Source organism: Eleutherodactylus coqui, chromosome 5 (assembly GCF_035609145.1).
Source record: "Eleutherodactylus coqui strain aEleCoq1 chromosome 5, aEleCoq1.hap1, whole genome shotgun sequence".
NCBI lineage: Eukaryota > Metazoa > Chordata > Amphibia > Anura > Eleutherodactylidae > Eleutherodactylus > Eleutherodactylus coqui.
The window spans coordinates 209,049,311-209,073,564 of record NC_089841.1 but is presented as its reverse complement, the minus strand read 5'-3'; the positions used below and the strand labels follow the sequence as shown (position 1 = coordinate 209,073,564).

Sequence of the window (24,254 nt, the reverse complement as noted above, 5' to 3'; positions counted from 1 at the left end):
GGTTGTCTGTAGTTCTACTCTACAAATAGGCAATTGTTATGATAAGTACAGCAAGTAGTCATTTTGTAACCTTGGCTCCATGGCGATAATTACAGTATCATGGTCAGGGGCAAACATAGAACTCACAAGTCCCCCCCCCCCCCCAAAAGAAATTGCTAAGATAAATCTATAACACACATACATACATTTGCATACAGTATATTTACTCTATATAACAACTTTTACAATACAGCAGGCTTAGAAAGGCCTAGCGCTAGTAACCTCTAAATAATGCAGTCACCACCTAATAGTCAGATATCAGCTCTACTCATTGATCATAACTACTATCAGTTGCCTTCACTGGTCAAAAGTTATATCCCCTTTGATTAGTGTTGTTCGTTCGCGTTTCCTTTCTATCTGGCCCAGACCACCATGAAGATTTCTTCTAGCCATATCTTGTCTCTGCACTCTCGCACCATCCTGCTGCTACTTCCAATGCTCCTCTCTGTACCCTCACAAAGAGACAGTGCCTCCCTTGGTCATAGTGCCCCCTTTAGTATCCCCATTTAGTCAGTGGCCCTTTCAGTGGCCCCAACATACTATTGGTCTGGTTATGGTGGATTGCAGCCATCTATTCCCTGCAATATCCTTCTATGCAGGTTCCATGTCTACATTCTTAGATTACAAATTTGCTGACAACACGAAGCTAGGAAGGATAGTTAACACTAGAGAAGAGAAAGAGGATTCAAAAAGAGCTAGAGAAGCTTGGACAGTAGGCAGCGACTAACAGAATGGAATTTTTCAGGGAGAAATGCAAAGTCCTACATCTGCGCAAGAAAAATGCAAACAAGCACATACAGAATAGGAGGGACAGCATATGTGAAAAAGATTTGGGTAGATCACACACTGAACATGAGTCAATAGTGTGATGCAGCAGCAAAAAAGGCAAACATTTTTAGGTGTATTAAGAGAAGCATGGGGTCTAAATCACATAAAGTAATTACCATCCTTTACTCTTCCTTTCTCAGAACTCATCTGGAATAATGTGTCCAGTTCTGGGCACCCCAATATGAAAAAAAGACATTAACATACTGGAGCAAGTTTAGAGAAGAGTTTGCAAGATGGTGAACGGTCTGCAAATCATGTCCTATGAGGAACGATTAAAGGATCTGGGAATGTTTAGCTTGTAAAAAAGAAGGCTGAGAGGAGACTTAATAGCTGTCTGCAATTATCTGAAGGCCTGTCACAGTGCAGAGGGATCACCTGTCCTTTCACGATTGGACTTTCTTTGTATGGAAATTGGACAAATGACCCTGGAGTGCAGCATAAAATTAAGCGAACAGGTTTTCTATGGGTCAGTTTCAGTGTGAATTCACATTTCAATGGGAAAATAAATCAGTTCACTTTTAACTACGTATGGCCATCACTGCTAAACTAGCCAGGGCCAGTATTTCAAAAACTGGTAACCTTGTTGGGTTTTCTCATGCAAATGTTTTGAGAGTATACCAAGACTGGTGTGATTGAGGAAATACATCCAGCTAAAGGCAATCTTGTGAACATAAACAATTTGATGACAAAAGGGGGTCAGAGGAGGATATCAAGAATCATTCTGACAAAGAGGCGACGCACAAGCAACTTGCAGCTGAATACAATGTCGGAGCTACAACTAATGTGTCTGAATGTACAATTCACCATTCCGTAGAGCAGATGGACTATAAGGCTAATTTCACATGGGTGAGCGCAATATGCGGCCGGGAATCCCGCCTCCGTATCGTGCTCGCCATCTATGTGAAAGCCCCAGGGATGCAAGGCATTTTCAAGTGAGAACAGCCTTGCCTCACTTCGGAAATGCAGGGATCCTCTGGCGCGGCTGTCACGCAGCTGCAGAGGGTCGCAGAGTTCTCCCATTGCCTTCAATGGGGCCGGCACTGATGCCGCCGGTCCCATTGAATACAATGCGCGTTGCGATGTGAGATCACCCAATATGATAGAAGATGCCAAAATTTATTTCTTGCATAGCATCGCAGTGCTATGCAGGAAAGGAATTGCTCATGTGTATGACCCCATTCAAAAGAAGGGGGTTCATATTTGTCCGTATGACAACGCACAAATATTGCACGATTTTCTCGGCTGCATGAAGCTGGCCTAATAGCGGATAAACAGTTCGAGTGACATTGCTGTCTAAGAGAAACAGAAAGGTGAGACTAGATTGGCCAAAAAAACGTAAACATCATATCAGTGAGCAGTGGAAAAATATCAACAGGTCAGATCAATCCAGGTTTGTGTTGCATCATGCTGATGAGATGGTCAGAACTTGGCACAGGAAGCATAAATGGGTGAACACTTCCTGTCTGCTGTTCAGCGCATGTCAGTATCTCCATCTAATGATTTCAGCACATAGTGGAATCTATGCCGTGAGGAATTCCTACTGTTCTGAAGGCCAAAGGAGGTCTAATGCACTACTAAATGGATGTCTCTAATATAGTGATCAATTGTTGTAAATAACACAGGATCTACCATAGGTGATAGTCACAGCTCACCTCCTCCCCTCCAGATATCACAAAGCATGCCCACAACATACTCCCATGGAAGTCAATGAGTCCCTTCCACCATAGAGAACCATACCACAAGCACAAGATCCTGGACAAAATAGCACACCATGATGCACTATTTAACTTGGGAAAATTTGGGGTAGCATTCTGGAAGCAGATAGACCATTATAGTCAATTTGGCCATCTAGCAGTATTTGGGTCCAGCCTGTGCCAAATCCAGTGGTCCTGGCATTTTCATTGTTCAGTTCATATACCAAAGCAGAACAACAGGGAATCACTCTGGAGTGCTGTTAGAGGTCAAAGTATCATTTGGTGCAAGACTAGGGAGGGATCGTCCACTGTTCAGTTACAGTACTTTATGACGGTATACAGACTGATACATGTTTCAGATCGCACAGGAGATATAGTGTGCCTACCTGAAGAAGAGTACTGTACAACTCAAAACTATATGGTATAATTACCTGAAGGAGGGTCCTGTGCGACCCAAAACTATATGGTATAATTACCTGAAGAAGGGTTCTGTGCGACCCAAAACTATATGGTATAATTACCTGAAGAAGGGTCCTGTGCGACCCAAAACTATATGGTATAATTACCTGAAGAAGGGTCCTGTGCGACCCAAAACTCTATGGTATAATTACCTGAAGAAGGGTTCTGTGCGACCCAAAACTATATGGTATAATTACCTGAAGAAGGGTCCTGTGCGACCCAAAACTATATGGTATAATTACCTGAAGAAGGGTCCTGTGCGACCCAAAACTCTATGGTATAATTACCTGAAGAAGGGTCCTGTGTGACCCAAAACTCTATGGTATAATTACCTGAAGAAGGGTCCTGTGTGACCCAAAACTCTATGGTATAATTACCTGAAGAAGGGTCCTGTGTGACCCAAAGCTCTATGGTATAATTACCTGAAGAAGGGTCCTGTGTGACCCAAAACTCTATGGTATAATTACCTGAAGAAGGGTCCTGTGTGACCCAAAACTCTATGGTATAATACCTGAAGAAGGGTCCTGTGCGACCCAAAACTATATGGTATAATTAACTGAAGAAGGGTCCTGTGGGACCCAAAACTATATGGTACAATTACCTGATGAAGGGTCCTGTGTGACCCAAAATGCTATTGTATTTAACCTGAAAAAGGGTCCTGTGCGACCCAAAACGCTATGGTGTAACTATCTGAAAAAGGGTCCTGTGCCGTAGGATTCAGTTTACTGTCCTGTAGCCGACCGGTGGCTGATCCTTTCTTGTCCTGTGCTGATTGATACTCTGACAGCATCTCTGATTTTCTCTTTGCCCATGGATGGAGTCATGTAGTTGCGTAGCTGGCAACAACCTTTGAACCCAACAAGCATATACAGTGTTCTGTAAAACACAGCAATGTGAGCATACCAACTATCACCCCATACACATGATAAAAGGAATCTGCACATAGGCCGTTTTCTTGTTTTTGCTATTGCATGCTAGAGACTTTGACCCAAATCTATACAGTTCCTGTAACAGTGTGCTAAAGTATATAGTTCCCGATGGAGAACGACTCCTTGATAGTGCCAGACCACAAGCCTTCCTATATACACTACAGTCACAAACCTGAAGCCCTAATACACAGTAAAGTAACCAGAAATAGTCCTCATACAGAGTGCAGCCACCAGCAAGCGTCCCCATCTCACTGCAGCTATAAAAGTGCCTCCACACCTAGATTAAAAGCCAAACTATGAAAACACAGTGCAGCTACTAGAAATTAGTCCCATACGCAATGTAACTGTGAGAGATTATCCCATAAATATTGCAGATGCTGAGTTTGCACTCTACCTACTGCCAATCCTCCTGCTCAATGCCTCACATGAGCAGCCATCTGCAGCAGGGCTGGGTTTGCAGAGCGGTACATGATAAATTGATTATTGCTTGTACACAGAAGGGACGATAGGTATTGGATTATGATGCCATAGAACATAGCTGCCAGCTGAATGATCACTCAGCCAACAACTATCTCATGTTTATGGCCACCTTTACTCGCTACAAGCCACATCATGGAACGGGAGCCGGCACCAACTTCCTCATCGACTTCTGCATTTGTTTTAAAGTAGTGGTGATAAGAGGTATTCCGCTCTTTGCTTGTAATGCCTTTAAAAACCTGGAATATTTCAATATTTTCCTCTATGCAAATGACTACTTAGTTACCGATTTCAACATAGTCCAAGGTTTCGATTGGTAAGGCAATCATTTATGCAACCACTATCTACATAACTGGGGTCAGAAAATGTAAGTAGAAATAGACTTCTGTTGACAATTTTCTGCATTGTACTGCAATTTTAGTTTCCTAGGCAGAAAAAAATAGCAGCATGAGCGTTAATATGGCTGACAATCAAAGCTATCAGTTACAAGGTTGTGGACATAAATATGGAAACACTACACAATGCATAGGATTTTAATGATTAGCATTGAGCTGTCCTTTTAACCCCTGCTTGGCTGAGAGATTTCCCACCAAATTTATGTTTACTGCACCTCTTGCCCTGCTCTGGGTGGTTTTGGTAGCCAGCTAGTAACATCAACTGAGTAGCTCAAAACCGCTGTACAAAGTAACCTTGTTGCTCAGGCAGATGTTCACTTAGTTGCCTAGGCAGAAAAAAATAGCAGCATGAGCATTAATATGGCTGACAACCAAAGCTATCAGATACAAGGTGGTGGACATAAATATAGAAACACTGTACACAATGCATAGGATTTTAATGATTAGCACTGAGCTGTCCTTTTAACCCCTGCTTGGCTGAGAGCTTTCCCACCAAATTTATTTTTACTGCACCTCTTGCCATGCTCTGGGTGGTTTTGGTAGCCAGCTAGTAACATCAGCTGAGTAGCTCAAAACCCTGTACAAAGTAACCTTGTTGCTTGGGCAGATGTTCACTTCTGCCCAGCAGCATCTGTGTCATATTACCTCTACTTAGGTTACATGGGATTATAAATGATACTGCACTAAGACATGTAGAGACTGATTTTAAGGCATGCATTTCGTACGGTGTTTCCATATTTTTGTCCATCCCCTGCATATCTTTGTAGGAAGAAAGCATGCTCAGTGTTTCATTAAATCATAAAATAACTTTAATCATCATGTTAAAACACCAGGTAGGAATCCAGCTTTGATTACTTGCACGCTTTAGCCCTCTTACGCATAGGACCCAGCCACAGGGTTCTGAAACGCATAGGTTAATCCACGCTGAGTGATGAATAAAGAAGTTATTTTATGACTTAATCAAGTGCTGAACATCCTTTCTTTCTACATGGATATAATTGAGGCTGAACAACTCTCCTGTTCCTTGCACTGGTTCAATCGCTGGATGTCACAAATATAAGCGGGGAAAGCTGTTCACACACTGCTTTTTTTTCTCGGAGAAAGAAAGACAGGGATCGAAATTAAGGGAAGGACGGCAATACGGATATGGTCAGATGCACGATTTTCATTTTGGATATTACAGTGAGCTTTTAGTCAAGGGCCACCCTTCATAAAATGCTCATCCTGCTTGATGTTATGGGGACAAACAGTGATTTTCATAGATGTAGACTCTTTCCTTCATGGAACATAGTCTGGAGCAGCTGCAAAAAAAAAACCCAAACCTTTCTCCATTGGCTAATATTAGATCTTGCCAAAGTCCCCTCTATGGAGTGTGGGAGGCTTGTGATGTCACCAGAGTCTTCCCACTGCAAGAGACTTGGATGCAAAGACCTGCCATTTCACTAGTTGAAGAACTCCCCTGAATCTTTTATTCATTCATTATGTAACCAGCCCCCCCAGAAATTCCCCTTAGTTGGGTCATGCGTTCTCATGGTAACCCCTGGGAATTTCTAACTTTCCTGTTCTCTAAAGGTGTCACTACTAGAACTTCCTGAGGAATGAGGAGGAAGCAAATCTATTAAATAGTTTTTTTTCTCCAGTGTATTAACAGAGGGAAATGAAATGTCAGATGAAATGCAGAGTGATAGAGTAAACTTTAGGATACATTCAGCCAAGAAACCCGGCTGATATTGCACTTGTCAGCGTGCGTTTTTTTTTTAATTGTAAACTCATTTTAACAACATTTTCTATGGTGTACAAAACATGAGCAGACAGTAATAGTGAAATTTCAACATCACATCATAACATTCCTTGTGTAAAGAACTATGTCTAGCTCGTTCTTACAATTGTTAACCTTTTTTTTTTTAGAGAAAAGAATCAAAAAACAAACAATAATAAAGATTCCTTACTATTAACTGATAACTAACTCGCATTGTATCTCACCAGCGATCAACTCCTTATTATGCTATTTTATGTTACCTTTAAGATTCAGGGACAATAATACCATGTTGTGTTGGTGAATTGTGTCATACATTCAGTGATTTCATTGGAGTTACAAAACTTCTCTATGAAGTCTATTTTTTGAAAAATTTTGGGGCCTGCGATTCTGCTCGCCGTTCTATCTCCACTCTCTCCATTTTCAAGAGATATTTTAGCTGCTGCATGGTATCATTTACCCCCGGGGGTTTGGCTTGCAGCCAGTTGTTCAACAAATACCTCTTACTGATCAAGAGAATGGTGTATATCATATTAGCCTTTCCCTCCTGGTCTGGAAGGGAGTGGAATATGAATATTTTTGTTTTGGGGGGGGGGGGGGGGGGGGTAATAAATAACCTGATAGCTAACGTTATAAAAAAACAACAAGATTTATTTATTACTGCTGCTGCTGCTGATTAGAGGCTCCTATCACAGAATTATAATGAAGATGATAGTTCATCATCCATGACTGTATATGTATGGTCTTTAGCATACATAGGTGAATATAGTGGTTAATGTTATTCCCATTATCCTCCCAGCAAAGATGGTACAGGCTGTAGCTGCTCATGTAATGCTGTGCTGAAGTATCACTGGGTTGACAGAGCAGAACTCAGTGGAAGCAACATCAAGATGGTGCCTGATAAGCATCAGACAGGAGACTGCACTGTATTGAAAAAAGTGCAATATACAGAGGAGACTTCCAGACTGTGCTGGGCAGTCAGTATTCATGGATCAAAATTGCCTATTCAAATCTATGGGTGCGTAGAAAAAAACAAACAAACTGTGAAAATGCATTAGCCTCCAAGTTCTCTGTGTATTGTGACAAAGCTGGCATCTCTTGGGTCTTCTTGCATTTCTTATTTCGATCCTGTGAAACATGAATGCCATCTGAATGCAAAATAAAGAAGGTGGCAGCATAAATGGTGCAAACTAGAGATGAGCGAGTATACTCGCTAAGGCACATTACTCGAGCGAGTAGTGCCTTAGCCGAGCATGTCCCCGCTCATCTCTAAAGATTCGGGGGCTGGCAGGGGTGACAGGTGAGTTGCGGCGGGGAGCGGGGGGGATCTCCCCTCCGTTCCCCCCCCCCCGGCTCCCGAATCTTTAGAGACGAGCGGTCGCTCATCTCTAGTGCAAACATTTTTCCTCTTTATGCCTCCATTCCCAATACAGGCGACGTTTCGACCTGGTGTGGTCTTTGTCAAGGTCTTTGTCGAGCTCGACAAAGACAACACAAGGTTGAAGCATCACCTGGGAATGGAGGAATAAAAAGGAAAAAAAGTTTAGCACTGTTTATGCTGCCGCTTTCTTTCTTTATCATTGGACTTGTGGTGAAGACTCAGACTCCTTGATGGCCTGGCATATGCAGATCCTACAAGCCTCACCCTTTTGGGTTAAAGGATATTTGTGTGCTACTGATGGGACCATATTTTTATATTGGAACACGGAGCAAAAAAAAAAAAACACACATATGCACCAAAAATACACACACATGCAGCGTAAATGCTGGGTTTAACAGAACAAAACTGCATACGCGAACACACTCAGGATGGGGATAACTTGATGATTGGCGAGAGTCTCATTTCAGTGGGAGTAAAAGAATTACTCAAGCAGGTGCCAATGGGCATCTCTGCACTCCCATTAAATGGAGTGCTGATCACACATACTCGGCCAGCACTGCATTCAGAGTGACGTTAGTGCCCAAGAAGAAGCAACCCCCCCCCTTATCGGGATTGGCAGGGGTCTTCATGATGAGGGCGCACTATTTCTACACTAGGGAAATGTTTACTGTCCACACTAGAGAAAAGCTGGATAAACAGATTAGATACGGGAAAAAAAGCAATAAAACCCCACATTATTCCCTGAAAACGGCATGGTGGTGAAATTCTACCTACTAGGGTGCGGCGTTAATTTGTATGAAGAATGTGAAAAGAACTGTATGAGTATATGGTCTTACAGCCATACCATTAGCGCACATTTACTACCAGAGCCTGCAGCGAAAAGCTAGATGTAAGCAATGATGACATTCTACATTTATAGAAAAAACTAATCAGCGTGAACAGGAGGAAGACATTAGGGGCATAAGTACAATATTTCCACACAACTATCAGCCATTAATTCTATGTATAATCAGTCTAATGCCTGTGTAGCATGGAAAGTACATGTAGCAGGGGGATATCAATGGGTGTAATCCCATATTAAAAGCATGGACCCACTTCCAGTTGTATTGCTGCAGGAAGCAGACCGTTCCATACATTGTGCAGTGGCTGGGGTTTGTACTGCAGGCTGAGTTGCATTTCATGCTCATTGCAGTACCAGCCTCGGCCACTGTGAAACATATAGAGCTATCTGCTTCCTGCAGCAAAAGAGCCAGAGGTGAGACAACCCCTTTAAACTTTTATAGCATATACACAGACTATCCCATGAATGCCTGAACCATGTGGGTTCCACCTCTTGCATACATATATTGGGAAAAGGACTCTTGTTTTATTGATTCATAGTGGCCGCAATATTCATAGAATTCAACAAAGAAGCTTTTTCTGTATCTCTCATAGTCTTCAATAGAGAGGGCAATTGTGGTCACACCTCCATTGAAGATAACAGGGACTGCAGCCACCGAGAATTGAAGCCCTCTCCCCCCTTCCCGATAGGCAGGAATCCAGTTATAAACTTTTCCTTTTTTTAGTCATTGAACATTAATTTCATATAATGCTTTCTTTACTTTCCAGCGGTCTCTGAATGAATTGTTGGGAGCTTTTACCCATGCCAAAATACAGTTTGTTAGTTAGTGGGGGGTGGGAGCGTGAGGTTCTTTGGTGGGTCTGTATCTGAAATTTTGACCCCTCCCAAAAGACACTTATTGGCTGCCAAGTCCACTGAACACTTGAAGGCTGCTTGCATATCTTTGTGTGACCACTCGCTGCAGAACTGAGTGCTCCATTGAAGGACCAACCAACCAGACACCAGTGTTCTTTCGACAACCAGCAGTGTCTGTTGAGGACGCACATATTCATGCGTTTTCAGCAACCGATTAACCTGTTAAGCGGGAGAGCAAAACGTTAAAAAGATGAAAAAGAGAAAGGGAATTAGTGCTCTGTGGGAGGTGCTCATCCAACAAGTTCACACCTCCCTGCAAACTTGTTGGCTGGTTGTTGAAAGACCATACTGACCCGTTTACACCAGACGACGATCGAACAGCGACTATTGGTGAGCTGTAACAAAGTGACTAGTGGATGAATTCTCACTTACAGAACAAGAGACGCTTACATTTGGTCTATTAACCCTTTGCAATACAATTTTGGATTCAGGGTTTCCCAGGGGGCTTCCTCTTTCTGCCATTATACAATGGCGCCATCTGCTGGTTAGAGCCAGTACTGTGGTATAGGACATGCTGAGGAGGCTCCCGACAACTGAGCGGCCAGTAATCTACAGTAAGAATACCCTGCTGGACGTCTTTTGACATCAGAGCTGTACAGCCTTCAATCATAATGTCTTAAGACGTCACAGTGGATTGGAAAGGGTTAAGAGACTATTCAGACCATAGATGTCCCATGTAAAGCCACCCTTACAGGTTGTTCCATTTGGAAAATCCCTTTGTATAAGGCCTCGTTCACATGGGCGACACGGCATCGCCAAAAGAAAAATCGCAGCGATATTGCATCACGGGTCCGTGCTACATCGCTGCAGTTTCTCGCAGTGCTACCGCGACTTTGTAGCACATGCGAGGATTTTGGGGGGAGGCTTGGAATATAAGCCTTTCTCCGAAAATAAGCTGTAGCTGAAGAAAAAACAAAAAACAACAAAACACATCACCTTAGACACGCTGTCAGCCCGCCTGCATCTTCTGCCCAGGTCCCCGGCACTGATTTTCTTTTTCTCCTCTGGCCGGGTATTGAAAAATCCCTGCCTCCTGGAAGCGCTGGCTGTGATTGGCTGACACTCAGCCAATCACAGCCATTCATGGAGTGCTGGCTCTGATTGGCTAAGCATCAGCCAATCAGAGCCAGCACCGTTAAAGGAAAAAAAAAAACAACAAAAATCGCATGAATGAAGAATAGCCGCAATCAAGTCCAGATCTTTAAAGGGGTTGTCCCGCGCCGAAACGGGTTTTTTTTTTTTTTTTTTTAACACCCCCCCCCCGCCCCCCCCGTTCGGCGCGAGACAACCCCGATGCAGGGGTTAAAGAAAACAAACCGCTCAGCGCTTACCTGAATCCCGGCGGTCCGGCGTCTTCATACTTACCTGCTGAAGATGGCCGCCGGGGTCTGCTCCCTCCGTGGACCGCAGCTCTTCTGTGCGGTCCATTGCCAATTCCAGCCTCCTGATTGGCTGGAATCGGCACGTGACGGGGCGGAGCTACACGGAGCCGGCATTCTGCACGAGCGGCTCCATTGAAGAGAGCAGAAGACCCGGACTGCGCAAGCGCGGCTAATTTGGCCATCGGAGGGCGAAAATTAGTCGGCTCCATGGGAACGAGGACGCCAGCAACGGAGCAGGTAAGTATAAAACTTTTGATAACTTCTGTATGGCTCATAATTAATGCACAATGTACATTACAAAGTGCATTAATATGGCCATACAGAAGTGTATAGACCCACTTGCTGCCGCGGGACAACCCCTTTAACCGCATATTTTCTGCCTTTCACATTGGCAGCTACAGCTTATCGACGGAAAAAAAAAAATACGCTGCAGCGTGGAAATCGCTAGATCAGCCGAAATCCACGGAATGACTGCTAATTAGAGATGAGCGAACGTACTCGTTTTGAGTAATTACTCGATTGAGCATCGCTATTTTCGAGTACCTGGCTACTCGGGTGCAAAGATTCGGGAGGCGCCGGGGAGCGGGGGATGCCGTGGTGGAGCGAGGGGTAGCAGTGGGGAACAGGGGGGAGCTCTCTCTCTCTAACTCTCCCCCCCCCCACTCCCCTCTGCAACCCCCCACTCACCCACGGCACCCCCCGAATCTTTTCACCCGAGTAGAGAAGTACTCGAAAATCGCGGTGCTCGAGTGAAAAAGGGGCGTGGCCGAGTACGTTCGCTCATCTCTACTGCTAATGCTCAAATAGATGCAGCTGTTTTCTTTTCGCAGCATTGGATGAAGCTAAACTCCCTCCCCCCTTCACCCCCTGTCTTTCAGCTCCCATAGAGCTTGCAGCGTATCTTGGCCAAAAATAGGGCAAGACCCATCTTTGGACGCAGCATAAAAAAAAAGGGCGATCGCGAAGTGCGATTTTGCCGGCATGAATTTTTCTTTTGTGGCTAAAAATCAGCCATCTGAATGAATCCATCGCTTCAGATGGTCGCAGCTATATGGTGTGAATAAGGCCGTAACCCCTTTAATTTGCAGGACTCCCGCGCCTCATCCCATCGCGCTCGCTGCAATTTTGAGTGCTTTGAGCAGAGGAAAAGGAAACAGTTTCACAGCTGCTCATTGTTCGTATGAATCAACCGTCGCGCAATCAGCATAATGACTGAACAACTTGTAGGGGGGGGGATAAATAATTAAAGTCGTGGAGCCGAATCCAACCTGACGTCCCGCCTCAGAAGGGTCCGCAGCCTCCACCCAGCACCAGAAGCCTGTACCAGTAACACCCGCCCACCAGAGGGAGGTTCCCGTTTCTTTTGGGTGCCCCTCGAACTGTCCGTCAGCCCATAGGAAAACCATAAAAAAAAATTTTTTAAATGTGCGAACATGCAAGCTTTTTTTTTTTGTTGCAGGTCACCGCGGTTAACGATGCTGCCGCGTACCGCAAAATAAACGGAGCGCAAAGCTATGAAACGCACACAAACATATCCACACAGAAAAACGTATCCCATATGTCCGTCTACGTCTTTCCTATAAAACCCCATATACGGTTATATACCTTCAACAGCATAAAAAACACGTATGTTTAGCGAGCAAAGGCAAAAAGCGCAGTGTGAACGCCGCCTTTGCAGCACGTTGGGCCACTAGATGGCAGCACACGTGAACGCCTCCACAACGTTTTATAATGGGTTCTTTATAGCAGAGCTGAACCCATAAAGCTTCCCAGCCGCTGGCTGACCGTCAGCACAGCCGCCCGGTAACCCTAGCCCGCAATGTGTGCAGTTTCCCCCGCAGGAAGATCCAGCAGCCAGCCTTCCCCCGCCCCACCTGCAGAGGGCGCTGTGAGCCGGCCAGCAGTGCGTGCAGAGCGCCGCAGTGCCTGGAGCCCCTCGGGCGGGTTAGGGGCTCAGCCATCCGAGCAGCTTGTTGGGGCTGTAAATAGCAGAGAACAGCTTCTCCTCCTCCCCTTCTTTCACAGGAAAATTATGCCAGCTCCAGTGGCGCGTAAAATTGCTATGAGCCGAGGGAAGTAGGTTACACCGGAGCCGCCTCTGTGGGCGCCGAGCGCGGAGCTCTCAGCACGCTGCACAAGGCTGGTCTTGTCTCTTTAAGGAGACACCGGACTCTAATTAGCCAGCATTCCTTGATGTGGGTGATAGCTAACATAGGACAAGGGAGGAGGACGTGCGGTAATGGAGGAGTACAAGGCCCCCTCCTCTCCGCTCCTCATGCCTCCATGCTTGTTTTCACCACAGATTGCCACACAGAGCAGCAGCAGCTCATCCACACACAGGCAGCGAGCACAGCGTCCCACGTTACTTTGATTGACAGCCGGACAAATGTTTCCCCTGTTCGAACGCTCGTTATGAGAAGTTCCAACCCTCGTTCCACTTATCACACCGCCCAGGGCGGGGCTTACGGTTAGACGCTAACGTTCATTGGACAGAGGAGGAGAAGACTGAAGCGGATAGGTCTATACCCCACGTGGGGGCAAGCCACTGACAGCCGCTTCTCGCCCTTTTTGTACTATTGGCCGCTGATGAAATGATAGGCAGTCATTGGAGAGCGGCGATTAACGTTCCTATGCTTCCTATTGGTCAGCGAGCCCCACTGCTCGGGTCTTCGGGCGGGACCAAGCGTCGCTGTGAATTCTGGGAGTCGTAGTTTTTTCCGCGCGCTTCTCAATGCGGAATGGCTCTGCCATGGACTACAAATCCCAGCAGAAGCACGTTGTTTCGCCTCAATGTTGTGAATATGTATCAGAATGTTAATGATTTGCTGCTGCTAAATTTGGTCATAGAAGTCACCTACACAGAGCGTGTTGTTGGAGCTGCTGAGAGCGGTAGCCTGGCTTGTGTGGGGCTTTTTTTTCTTCCTCCCCCCCACCGCCTCATCTGAATTGTGTGTGTGGCTGGAGGAGATCCTGGCGGAGTTGGAAGAGCGAATAAAACAAGGGAGATTTTCTACGACTGGGATTTAAGGAGCGGACGAGCATCGGGAGGAAATACTCGATCACAGCGGCAACTTCTCGCTTGATCGCAGGAGGAGGAGATCGGGGGAACCTCATTGTCAAGTGCTTCCTGCTTTTTTTTCCCCCCTTCGTACTCATCAGAAAGTTGTAGACAAGAGCGGCGCTTTGTTCCCCGGAGCTGTGTGCGGGCTGGAGAGGTGAGGAGGTGTCATCCGCGACCCCCCATCCTGTGTGCAGCAGACAATGAGAGCGGGGTCGTCCTAAGCGATCCCTCCCCCGTGGAATGTGGCGGGGATCAGAGCCCCCCTCCGCATTGCTATTAGCGCAGGGAGCCCGGGGGCAGCTGTGTCATTAGCTGATCACACGCACCCCTCCCGCAGACTGCTCCCTCCTCCCTTCCTCCTGCTCACGGGGGATCCCCCCTCTCCTCTCCGCCAATTAGTCAATGAACCTTCGTGCTCCTGGGAGAGGCTCCTAACCAGCGGCTTGGATGATTCGAGACCTGAGCAAGATGTACCCCCAGTCCAGGCACCCGGTGAGTACCCCTTTGTTCCCTCCTGCCCCCTCCTTCCTCTGTAATGTGTGACACGGTCATTATGTCAGGGGGGGGGCATAGAGCGCCCCCTCCCTCTCCTGAGACCCTGCTGCTGCTGCTCCCCCCTCCCCTCCTGGCCTGCCTTGCTTATCTTGGACTGTACGCCTGCCTTCCTCCTCTCATTCTGACCTCCGCCTTTTTGTGTGCAAATGATTATATATATATATTTTTTTAACTTTTTGTTTTTTTTCCTACTTTGCAAGCTTTTTTTCCCTTTAAAATCCTCCCCCCTCCATCCCAGTTAAGACAGGTGGACAGGAAGTCCTTAAGATGTGGCAAGACATCCTCCTCCACTTTAAGAATGGTTTTCTTGCCTAGTAAATGGAGGCCGTGTCCTAACAAGTTGCTCCCTTGCATGTAATTGAAGCATACAGTGATCCTTTAATACACCATTGTGTAGATAGGAGAGGCTGATAGGAGATTGACTTTCCTCCTCCCAAATGATCTGATCTTCTCTCTCTCTCTCCCCGGCAAATGACCTTAGCGAAGAAAAAAAAAATATGCCGGCTTGTAGCCATTTTCTTTGAGGCGCAGACAAAACTAATCTGCAGAGTGGTTGAAATTGGAGAAGCAAGAGGAATATCTTTCGTCTTCTAGTTTATTTCATTATCGGAGATGTGTTTATTTTAATGGTAACGCTGCGCACCCGGATTGGACACTCTTTCGGGATTCGGCCATTGGACTGTTGACCTGGGGATGACATCTCTTATATCTCTAGTATCCTCATGGCACAATTTATAGTCCTACTTCAGTCCCCAAAACTGTCATGGTGACATTAAGCTTCCGGATAGAGTAGAACATCATCCTTGTTTGTTTATGATTCTGTATTTGTTTATTATTTGTCTATTATTTACTCTCAGCTGTATTGCTTGACTTTTGATACATTGTATCCTTTTTTGTCCAAGTGTCTTTCTTTATTTTTTTTCCTCTCCCCTGTCAGGTGTATCCCATGCCTTTTTTTTTTTAATGAGTCCCAGGCCAGAAATATGATAAAGGACGTTTAAAAATCATTGTGGTCCAAAAACATCTGCGTCTTCCAGATGGCCTTTTATTCATTTATTATATGGTTATGATTGGGAAATGGAGCTTTTGTGCTTGTAATCTCTTTTTACAATTCTTGGACTTTGGTTTTGTGCAGGGATTCCAAATCATCTCCCTTTTTATATAAGACAGTCCCACACCTTTCTGGCAGAGAAGTTGCCTGATCATTTCATAATTAATATTTATTGTTTTAGGCTCCGCATCAGCCAGCTCAGCCCTTCAAATTCACCATATCCGAATCGTGTGATCGGATTAAGGAGGAGTTTCAGTTTTTACAGGCTCAGTACCACAGGTAATACTGTTTACTTTAGCTGATCCTTGTATTTGCTTAGCCCTTGTTGTCAGTTTTTTTTTTTTTTTTATTCTGTCTGTTTACTTAAGGCGTTAACCGTTGAAAGGGTTTGGCCTTTTCCTATAGGAAATACGAGTTAAAACACCTTCTGCTCCTCGAAGCCAAATATGTGGTGGAGTATAGCTATTATCTGCGATTACAAGCATGTGCTATTATAAACTGCTGAACTGTTACAACAATGGTACAAATGCACTGCTGAAGTTTACCTGGAGGTGATCTCACCTGTGTGGATTACCTCCTCCAGTGCTTAAGATCAGAGGTGAGTGCTTTAAAAGGCTCGCTGGCTGTACACTGTAAACATGATTAAGCAGCCTTTGGCAATGCAAGAGTGGGATGTAGTTGATATCCTGCTGAGCAGGAAAAAAAAAATACTTGGCACAGGCTACTGAATACTTTGCTAACTGGAATTGATAAATAAGTTACATATAAGCAAGTTCCAATAAAGAGAATCGGCTATACGTTTATCTGGAACATAATTTCGGTTTACATGAAGTGACATTTCGTATTAAGTTGACATCATTATTGGGAGGGATTGACTGGAATGAGGAATGGAAACAAAATGTAACACTGACCCCTCCAATCGCCTTTTCTACATGTCTATTGGTCAAGGAGGACAGATCAGGGCCATTTTTTTAAAAGTAGGTCAAATGATGATTGGTTTGGATCCTTATGACCCTTTATACACGTAGCGATTATCTCTCCAATCTGACACATCACTGGGGACATGGCTACATGTAAATCCAACCCATTACATTCGTCAAATGACGACAGAGGTTAACATCAAAGTAACTAACAGCAGTGAGAGGCAAGTGTTATCCTGACAGGTATTAGATTATACAAGGCATGTCATGATAAGCTCCTACCTACACGCAAAGTGGTGTTTAATTACTTTGATGTTATTCCCCGCCTACCATGGCAGGAACCTACAGGTCTCCTCCTAGACCATGCCATGGCCTGATGGATAGATGGTACTCCTTTACGCTTTCTGTGCCTTCAAAGGATAGGCTAGTTTCGTAGATTGTTTGGGGGTCTTCTGGCATAAGAAAGGTTACTACAATCAGTGAATCTTTCATTCCTGCTTCTGTTTACAATGTTGGATTACATTGTTTAATCCCCTTTCATTTGAGTAACATGCAATACATGCCACCGCAGTAGTGAAAGGATTAAAGGAATTGGGACGTGCTGGTAAGACGCTCCCTAGAGATAAATATAGAGATGTATGGTTAAAGTGTATGAGTTTTTTTTTTTTTTTGCCTGATGTAATATATATGTTTTCACGTTGACGTTCCTTTACCCTAATTGTAGAGCCATCTAACGCAACTCTTCTTAGAGAGGAACTCTTAAGTGGCTGGTAATAGTGGGAGGATTGTCAATTACCAAAGGAGGCAGCGTTGGCCACATTTATCTCAAGCGCTGTTCCTATGATGGTCTACAAGGGATTGAAATCCCGAAATAATTTTTTTAGCCAAGAAAGAGTTAATTGCGTTTTGATTATAGAGGACGTTTTTTTTTTTTTTTTTTAAGAGCCAGCTACCTCATGACGGGAACATAAACCAGTGCTAGTTGTATGCGGTTGATGGCTACGCTCAGATTGCTGTGGTAAAAGTCAGTGCCGTGTAAATATGACCATTTTTGTCATTGCTTTGTGCAGCTTGAAGCTGGAATGTGAAAAACTGGCCAGCGAGAAGACGGAAATGCAGCGGCATTATGTGATGGTAAGAAGGAATATGTCCTCTTCTATTTCTCTTTCTAGCTTTTTACATACCAGACTTGTGTTGCTGGAGGCAAGAGCTGGATTATAGGTTAAAGGATTGGATATTCAGTGTGGTCTTCTGTCATATTCTCGCACTTCTAAGAAGCGGCAGCGCTCCCAGCCTATCTAATGGGCTTTATTTTTTTTTTCTTCTCTCCTTCTGTAGTATTATGAAATGTCGTACGGGCTGAATATTGAGATGCATAAACAGGTATGTTGATCTACTTCCACTTCCTTTCACTGTGGCTATATGCCCTGTGCATATTTCCTTTTTTTTTTTCGCATTTTTGTGGCTTAAAGTCAGTAATGTTAAGAATTTGTTGGAATATTTGTTTGCCTTGTGGCTTCCTTCTTTAATATCAAGAGTTGCAATTGAGGTAGAGTATATTCTGCAACGATTTGCAGAACGCTTGTCTGTAGATTACCGGTGACATCTCTATGGAGGCGCTCTTTTTTTTTTTTTTTTTTTTTTTTTATTTGCATCCATGTCTAATTTTTTAGTGGTTGTCTTCAGTTGTGGCGACTCCATCCTGTTTGTTATGAACTGACAGCTGGATTGCTTGCTTTTTTTTTTGCTTCTGTAACGTGGGTGAAGAAATGAAAGATGCATGTCTTTTAAGGAATGGGAATAGAAACGCATCACTTAAAGGACTAATTGTGCCGAAATCCAAGCAATCAAAGCCCATTGTTGATTCCGAATGCGAGAGATAAATGACATTTTAATTCCAAACATTTGTAAGAACAATTATGTTAAGGGTTGCGCTTCCACTTTAATGGCGAAGTTGTATGTGTAATTATGATTGGAATAGAGGATTACCGAGGATTAAGTTTAATTAGAATATAATTTTCCATTACTGTCGTTTTTGTTCAAATTAGTAATGTAAACAACGCAGTCCTACTTATGGACTTCATCAATTCCTGATGGCCCCAGTGAATTGCCGCATCAGACCTGCTTAGTAATTATCAGTGTTTAACTCTGATACCAGCTCTAAATTTGCGATGTCACTGTTTGCAGCCGGGAAATTAATTAGTCGCTTTAAAGAGTTTAATGATTTAAGATTTAGTGGCTAATGTCATGTTGAATCTTGTTTTTTTTTTTTTTCCAAATATGTTTTTAATACGCGGCGCGATATCATTTCCCTAATATTTATTTCTGTCCTTCTTACTTTTTTTTTTTTTTTTTCCCTTATGAGGGAATTTGCAGAATTTTACGAGGGAGATTATGCTGTCATATTTCCACCCTGTCTTTTTTTTTTTTTTGCTTTGCCTTGATTTTTACAGCTTAAAAGCCAAGCTTCATAATCTCCCTTCTACTCCAAAATTGATCTTTATACAGCCTTCCTTTAAATGCAATCTTACACAAAATCCTGCAGGCTGTTTATCGCATTAAGAACTACAGACAGCCCCACAAAACCACCTACTTACTATATTCCTTTTTTTTTTTAATCTCTTGCTTCCTCCTCTTTACACCAAAGCCGAAGGGAGGGGACAAAGAGCGAAGAAGGGGTGGCGGGTGGGTAGAGGGGGGGTTAGATCTGTCTTTGTTTTCCTCCACTAGACAGACGGCCTTGGCTGCTCTCAGGCACTCAACCAGATGTACTTACTCCATCCCCTTGTAATAGAAAGCAGGTTATAATTCTGTGAAGTTGCCCTGCGGCATAATTGGACAGAGTGCTACAGATCGGGCCAGGCTTATTAGATTTATGCCTCTCAGGGTTCAAGAGCAGAGTTCTCCAGGGACCATGGAAGTACCCTAGTAATTGGCGAACCAGCTATTTTAAACCTATTTTTTTGTGAATTCTTGTGTTTTTTTTTCTATTTTTGTTGCTTTTACCCCCCCCCCAACCCCTTCCATTTTTTTTTTTTCCCAATGGAAGACTGTGATTGAGACTTGGCAAATTGATGAAAGCATAACCGTACGGTTGTGGGGGGTCGCTGTTTTTGAGCTGAGCCCTCCCCCTTGTTTTGATGCTCATCATCAGTCATCCAGTGTTGATTTTGATAGAAGACTATTAAAGCGAAACCTATGGGGAATTTGTCATTCTGAAAGGAAAGCTAATGCAATTAGTAGCAATTAAAGTACATTTAGTAAATTGGATTTAATCTTAATTAAGCCTGTGTAATGTTGCCAATTTTTAACAATTATGTTTGAGAACATAATTAATTTAAATTTTGGAAACTGAGTAAATAGCTGGAGCCTGGATGGCAAATGAATATGAAGTATGTGTGTGTATAGACAGACATGCAGTATATTTTTGGGAGAAGCCGGGGTCGGTGTCCTAGGATGGCTTAATAATTTGACACCTCCTTATGAATTCTGGATGCATTTTAAAGGCGACTTGTTACCCTATGGAGCCATAAGACAGTATGACCGCATTTTAAATACTTAATGCGCGTGTATCGTTTGGCTGGAAACGTCATCCCCGTGAGGGGTTAAATGCGACGGCGCCTATTCGAAAATGAATCTGTTGCTCTGGCCATGTAAATTTGTATTGCCAGACCTGGGCAACAGCCATTTTGAAGTGCTGCTGAAATATTAATTGAGCAGACATGAAAGAGCTCGGCCGCCTGATAGGATGTCATAATTGTAGATGCAGCAGTCGATGGCAAATGATGATAAATGGCATTAGAATCCTTTTAGCAAACTGTAATAACTTGAAGGAGGGAGGCTGTATGGATTTGCTTTATATCTGATACCCTCTAGTACCAAGTGGATTGCCAATACTGCTTGTTTAGCATTTTCTAAGGGCTATAGGATATTGATTTTTGACTTACAAGGAATAGCTCTATTTTCACCATTGAAAAGTATTGCAGGTTGTTAAGAAGAAATTGACTTGAAGAGGGCTGACTGCTGCCCATCATGGAGCAAATAAAGCAAAACTGCCGAAGCATAGTGAAGCAGCGAGCTGGGCCCTCAGCAATTTGTTGCTATTAATTTACCATGCTCGACAGCAAATCAATCGGCATCTACTTCATCTGCTGGAGAAAACGCTGTCCAGGGCAGATAAAAGGGCCTGCGTGTTACACTGAATAGACTGCATTTTCTAAAAGGAGGCTGAAGTTAATGTGTAAATAAGCTAAATCAAAGCCGCGGCTGCACAAGGAGCTGGTTTTAATTAGGTTGGGCCTTTTTAGTGAGGGTTTTTTTTTTTTTTTTTTCCTTTCCATTTTCTTTCCTCTCTCTGGAAGGATAGCGTGATGCATGAAGAGTCCAGTTAACCCCTGCGCTAGGATGCCTGCTGCTGACGGCTGTCAGCCATCTGGACATAGTCCTAGCTTTTAGATGTATATGTCATATAATTAGATTTTCTAATGAATTCATACCAGATTGTGACACATTTTAACACTTTTTTTTTTTTTTTCCCAATGCTTTTATTTTCTGATTGTAGATTTTTTTTCGGTTTTGTTGTCTGTACATGGCTATGGGGGCAACTATCTTGCCTTTGCTTCGGGAGGGGTGCATTGCGGCCGCCCTTCGGGGGGGGTGCTTCGGGGCCGCAGTGCTTTATGATCACTGCTTTAAAAGCAGCCATTACAGCCCAAAGCAGGGGTGCACAATCTGCGGTCTGAGGGTCACAAAGCCATTCTGTGTGGCGCTTAACCATCTGGACACAACTGTACCTGTCTGTGTATGGCTGCTCACTTGCCGTTTCCATGTCGGAGACACTAGGCGTTGTACGCAGTTCAGGAGCAGAGACGGGCAATTACTAATAGTGCAACCATTTTCGGGTTCTCCATATATCAGGCGAATGGAATCCACTGACCCATCTGGCACTCCAGAAATGAGTATGAGTTAGATGTGGCTGTCTATGCTTGTAGCTCTCTCCATTGTAGGTTATGGGAGTAGCCTGTTGGTACAATGCCAGTCATAACGGTCTGCTCCGCTTTGTAGTGCTGTTTGAAGAGAAGTGGAGCCCCCATTCTCTTGACAGGTGCCACTTCCGGGGCTCTTGCCTATCAGACATTTGTTGCATACACTTTTGATATGCCACAAATATATCAGATTATCATAGTCTTAAAGGGAATCTGTCACCTACCTTTAGCCTTATAAGCTAAGCTTATGGGCTTAAAGTAAGTGATACGCTGTGTCCGGGCATCTAAGTGTTGTACTAACCTTATTCATTATTCTCCCGGTGTCAGTGCTGGAAGCCATCACGCAATGCATTGATCGGCGCACTAGGTAGTCCGTCCGTTCCAATTTTATAATGGGCGGACTACTTAGCAGTTTCGCTCAATGCTTTGAGCGGTGGCTTTCTGTGCTGACACCGGGGTATAAAACTTACATCCCCTAACACAGCGGGGTACTTTCAGCCGATATGTTTAACTTATAGTGCTAGACGTAGGGGATAGTCTCTTTAAGTATGATTGTGGCCCTTGAGTATGGTTCAGTGTGGCTCTTGGACAAGAAAAGGTTGTACACTGCTTGTCTAATAAAAATGCTGTCATGTGACATGTTAAGTAATTTGGAAAAGCGTACACCTCCCCCCCCCCCCCCAAAAAAAAAAACAACAACAAAACCTTATGACTATTCAAGCCACGCCCACTAAACTATAGGAACTATAGTTAGACTTGTGGCTTTTTTTAAGTTGTCTTTTGGTTTAGTAGGATTTCTGTCCTTCTAAAACTGGTGACCACAAGACTGTGTGCTTCTGACTAGGTATTAGGAAAACCCATATTTTGTTGGGGTGGTGCCAGGCCTCCCTTTTCACCTCTCTGCAGTTGACCCTCCTGTTGGTACTTGATGAATGACTTCGAGTAGACTGTACCAATGTGAGCCAGAGGAGGGGTGGGGGAGGCAACATACTGGTTGTCTGTCCTGTAGCCAATGGTGCTGTGGAGGCCATCGGCAGGAGAATAGCTGTACTGTTTGTGAGAAGCTTACATGGGTGGCAAAAGGGTGCTGAAAGGTTTCACTTCTGTAGTGGTTCTGTAATGTTCACAACAGTATTTCCTGGAAAATAGGAGAAATGAAAATTGCTTATGTTTTCTGTGGTTTGTGTGAAAAGAATGTAACAACGTCTGGCTTGTATAAATTAAATTGGAATAGTTCTTATATAGTTTTCTACCTCCTTTTCTTTTTTTTAATTTTTTTTTATTTTTTAAGGGATGTCAACTTTTTGAGGTGACTTAATTACATAATCATTTTGATGCCTGGTTTGGCTAACTGCATTCTCCCCCAATTCTTCATAAACCTAAATCTTATAAATGTGGGTGTTATCACTCAGGGAAAGTAAAGTCTGCATATGGATATCTTATGTCTATGGCCAGCTTAAAGGGAAACGGGTACTATTCAGGGATGTGACGGGGAATCAATAAATGTACACTTTGTAAAAAAAAACAAAAAAAAGCGAGCACCTATGAGGAGTTGTCTTGCTGTAAGACTCGGCATGCAGTTGCATCTCAGACAGATATGTAAATGATTAGAGTTGTGGGGTGATTAGATGAATGGTCTTGCCACCAGAGGCCATAAAAGGGGTTCCACCCTTGGCCTATAAAAAGGCTCTCAGAGGCTACTTGTGTATAGTGACCTCTTTTTCCTCTTGGTGACCGCTAGACGCCTCTATGACGCAATCGAAAAGGTTTCGCCCAGTTAACAGTTTGAGAGGGAACACATTGGAATGTGAGTAGCTGGTTCGTTGTATTGATGAACTGCCGGCCACCGGGGCCATTCTGACCCAACTGTTAGAAAGTGTTGGGACCAGTGGATGTGTGAGGAAGGCGACCGGGCTCAGGATATCCTCCATAGACTACCAGTAGACAGGGTAGTCTGACAAGCACCAGCAGCTCCAACTGTTTCGTTGTCCGCCATCCAGAGACAGGTGACATCATCAATCTAGACCCTTATGTCTGTCGGATCAATTTCTAGGCGCTTGGCTCAATCCAAGTTTAGTTTGGCACTGACGAGGGCCGTGGTTGTGTCTGGAGGCCTAGGAGTGAGTGCTCCAAACCAGTCATTGTTGTTGAGCGGAGCACTGTCCCCATTGCTGATGTGATGTTCTGGAGGGCCTTTGCATATAACAGTCGGTCACCTCTAGTAGTCATACAAGGGTTAATAACAGCTCAACAATATGTGCAGGACATCCTGCAGCCACATTTTGTAGCCTCTCATTTGCTACCAGGATTATGCTCAGCCGCACACAGGAACATTGTCGCACTTCTATGGACTGCCTGGTTGCCAGATATATCACCAATAGAACATGTATTGGACCACCTGGGACACCAACTTGGGCAGACTTTGCACAATCTAGAGGCTCTGTTACAGCAAAAGTGGACCGATATGCTGCAGGGTACCATACGAAACCTGTATGTCTCCATACTCTCCCGTATGACATCATGTATTCAAGCGAGAGGAGAATCAATGGGGTACTGGAGCCTCCCTTCAAGTGTTCAGATTTCTGC

The 24,254-nt window shown here is 44.1% G+C and overlaps 1 protein-coding gene across 6 annotated transcripts in view; it reads left to right on the top strand.

Annotated features, from left to right (window-relative positions):
* The first annotated feature begins 13,935 nt into the window (after positions 1-13,935).
* Positions 13,936-24,254, top strand: part of LOC136628324 (transducin-like enhancer protein 4) — a 139,856-nt gene continuing 129,537 nt past the window's right edge. For all 6 annotated transcript variants that reach the window (XM_066604140.1, XM_066604138.1, XM_066604139.1 and 3 more), the window contains exons 1-4: positions 13,936-14,649; positions 15,945-16,042; positions 17,754-17,817; positions 18,022-18,066. In XM_066604140.1, coding sequence (XP_066460237.1) covers positions 14,605-14,649; positions 15,945-16,042; positions 17,754-17,817; positions 18,022-18,066 — 252 coding nt within the window. In that variant the 5' untranslated portion in view covers positions 13,936-14,604. The remainder of the gene's footprint in view (positions 14,650-15,944; positions 16,043-17,753; positions 17,818-18,021; positions 18,067-24,254) is intronic.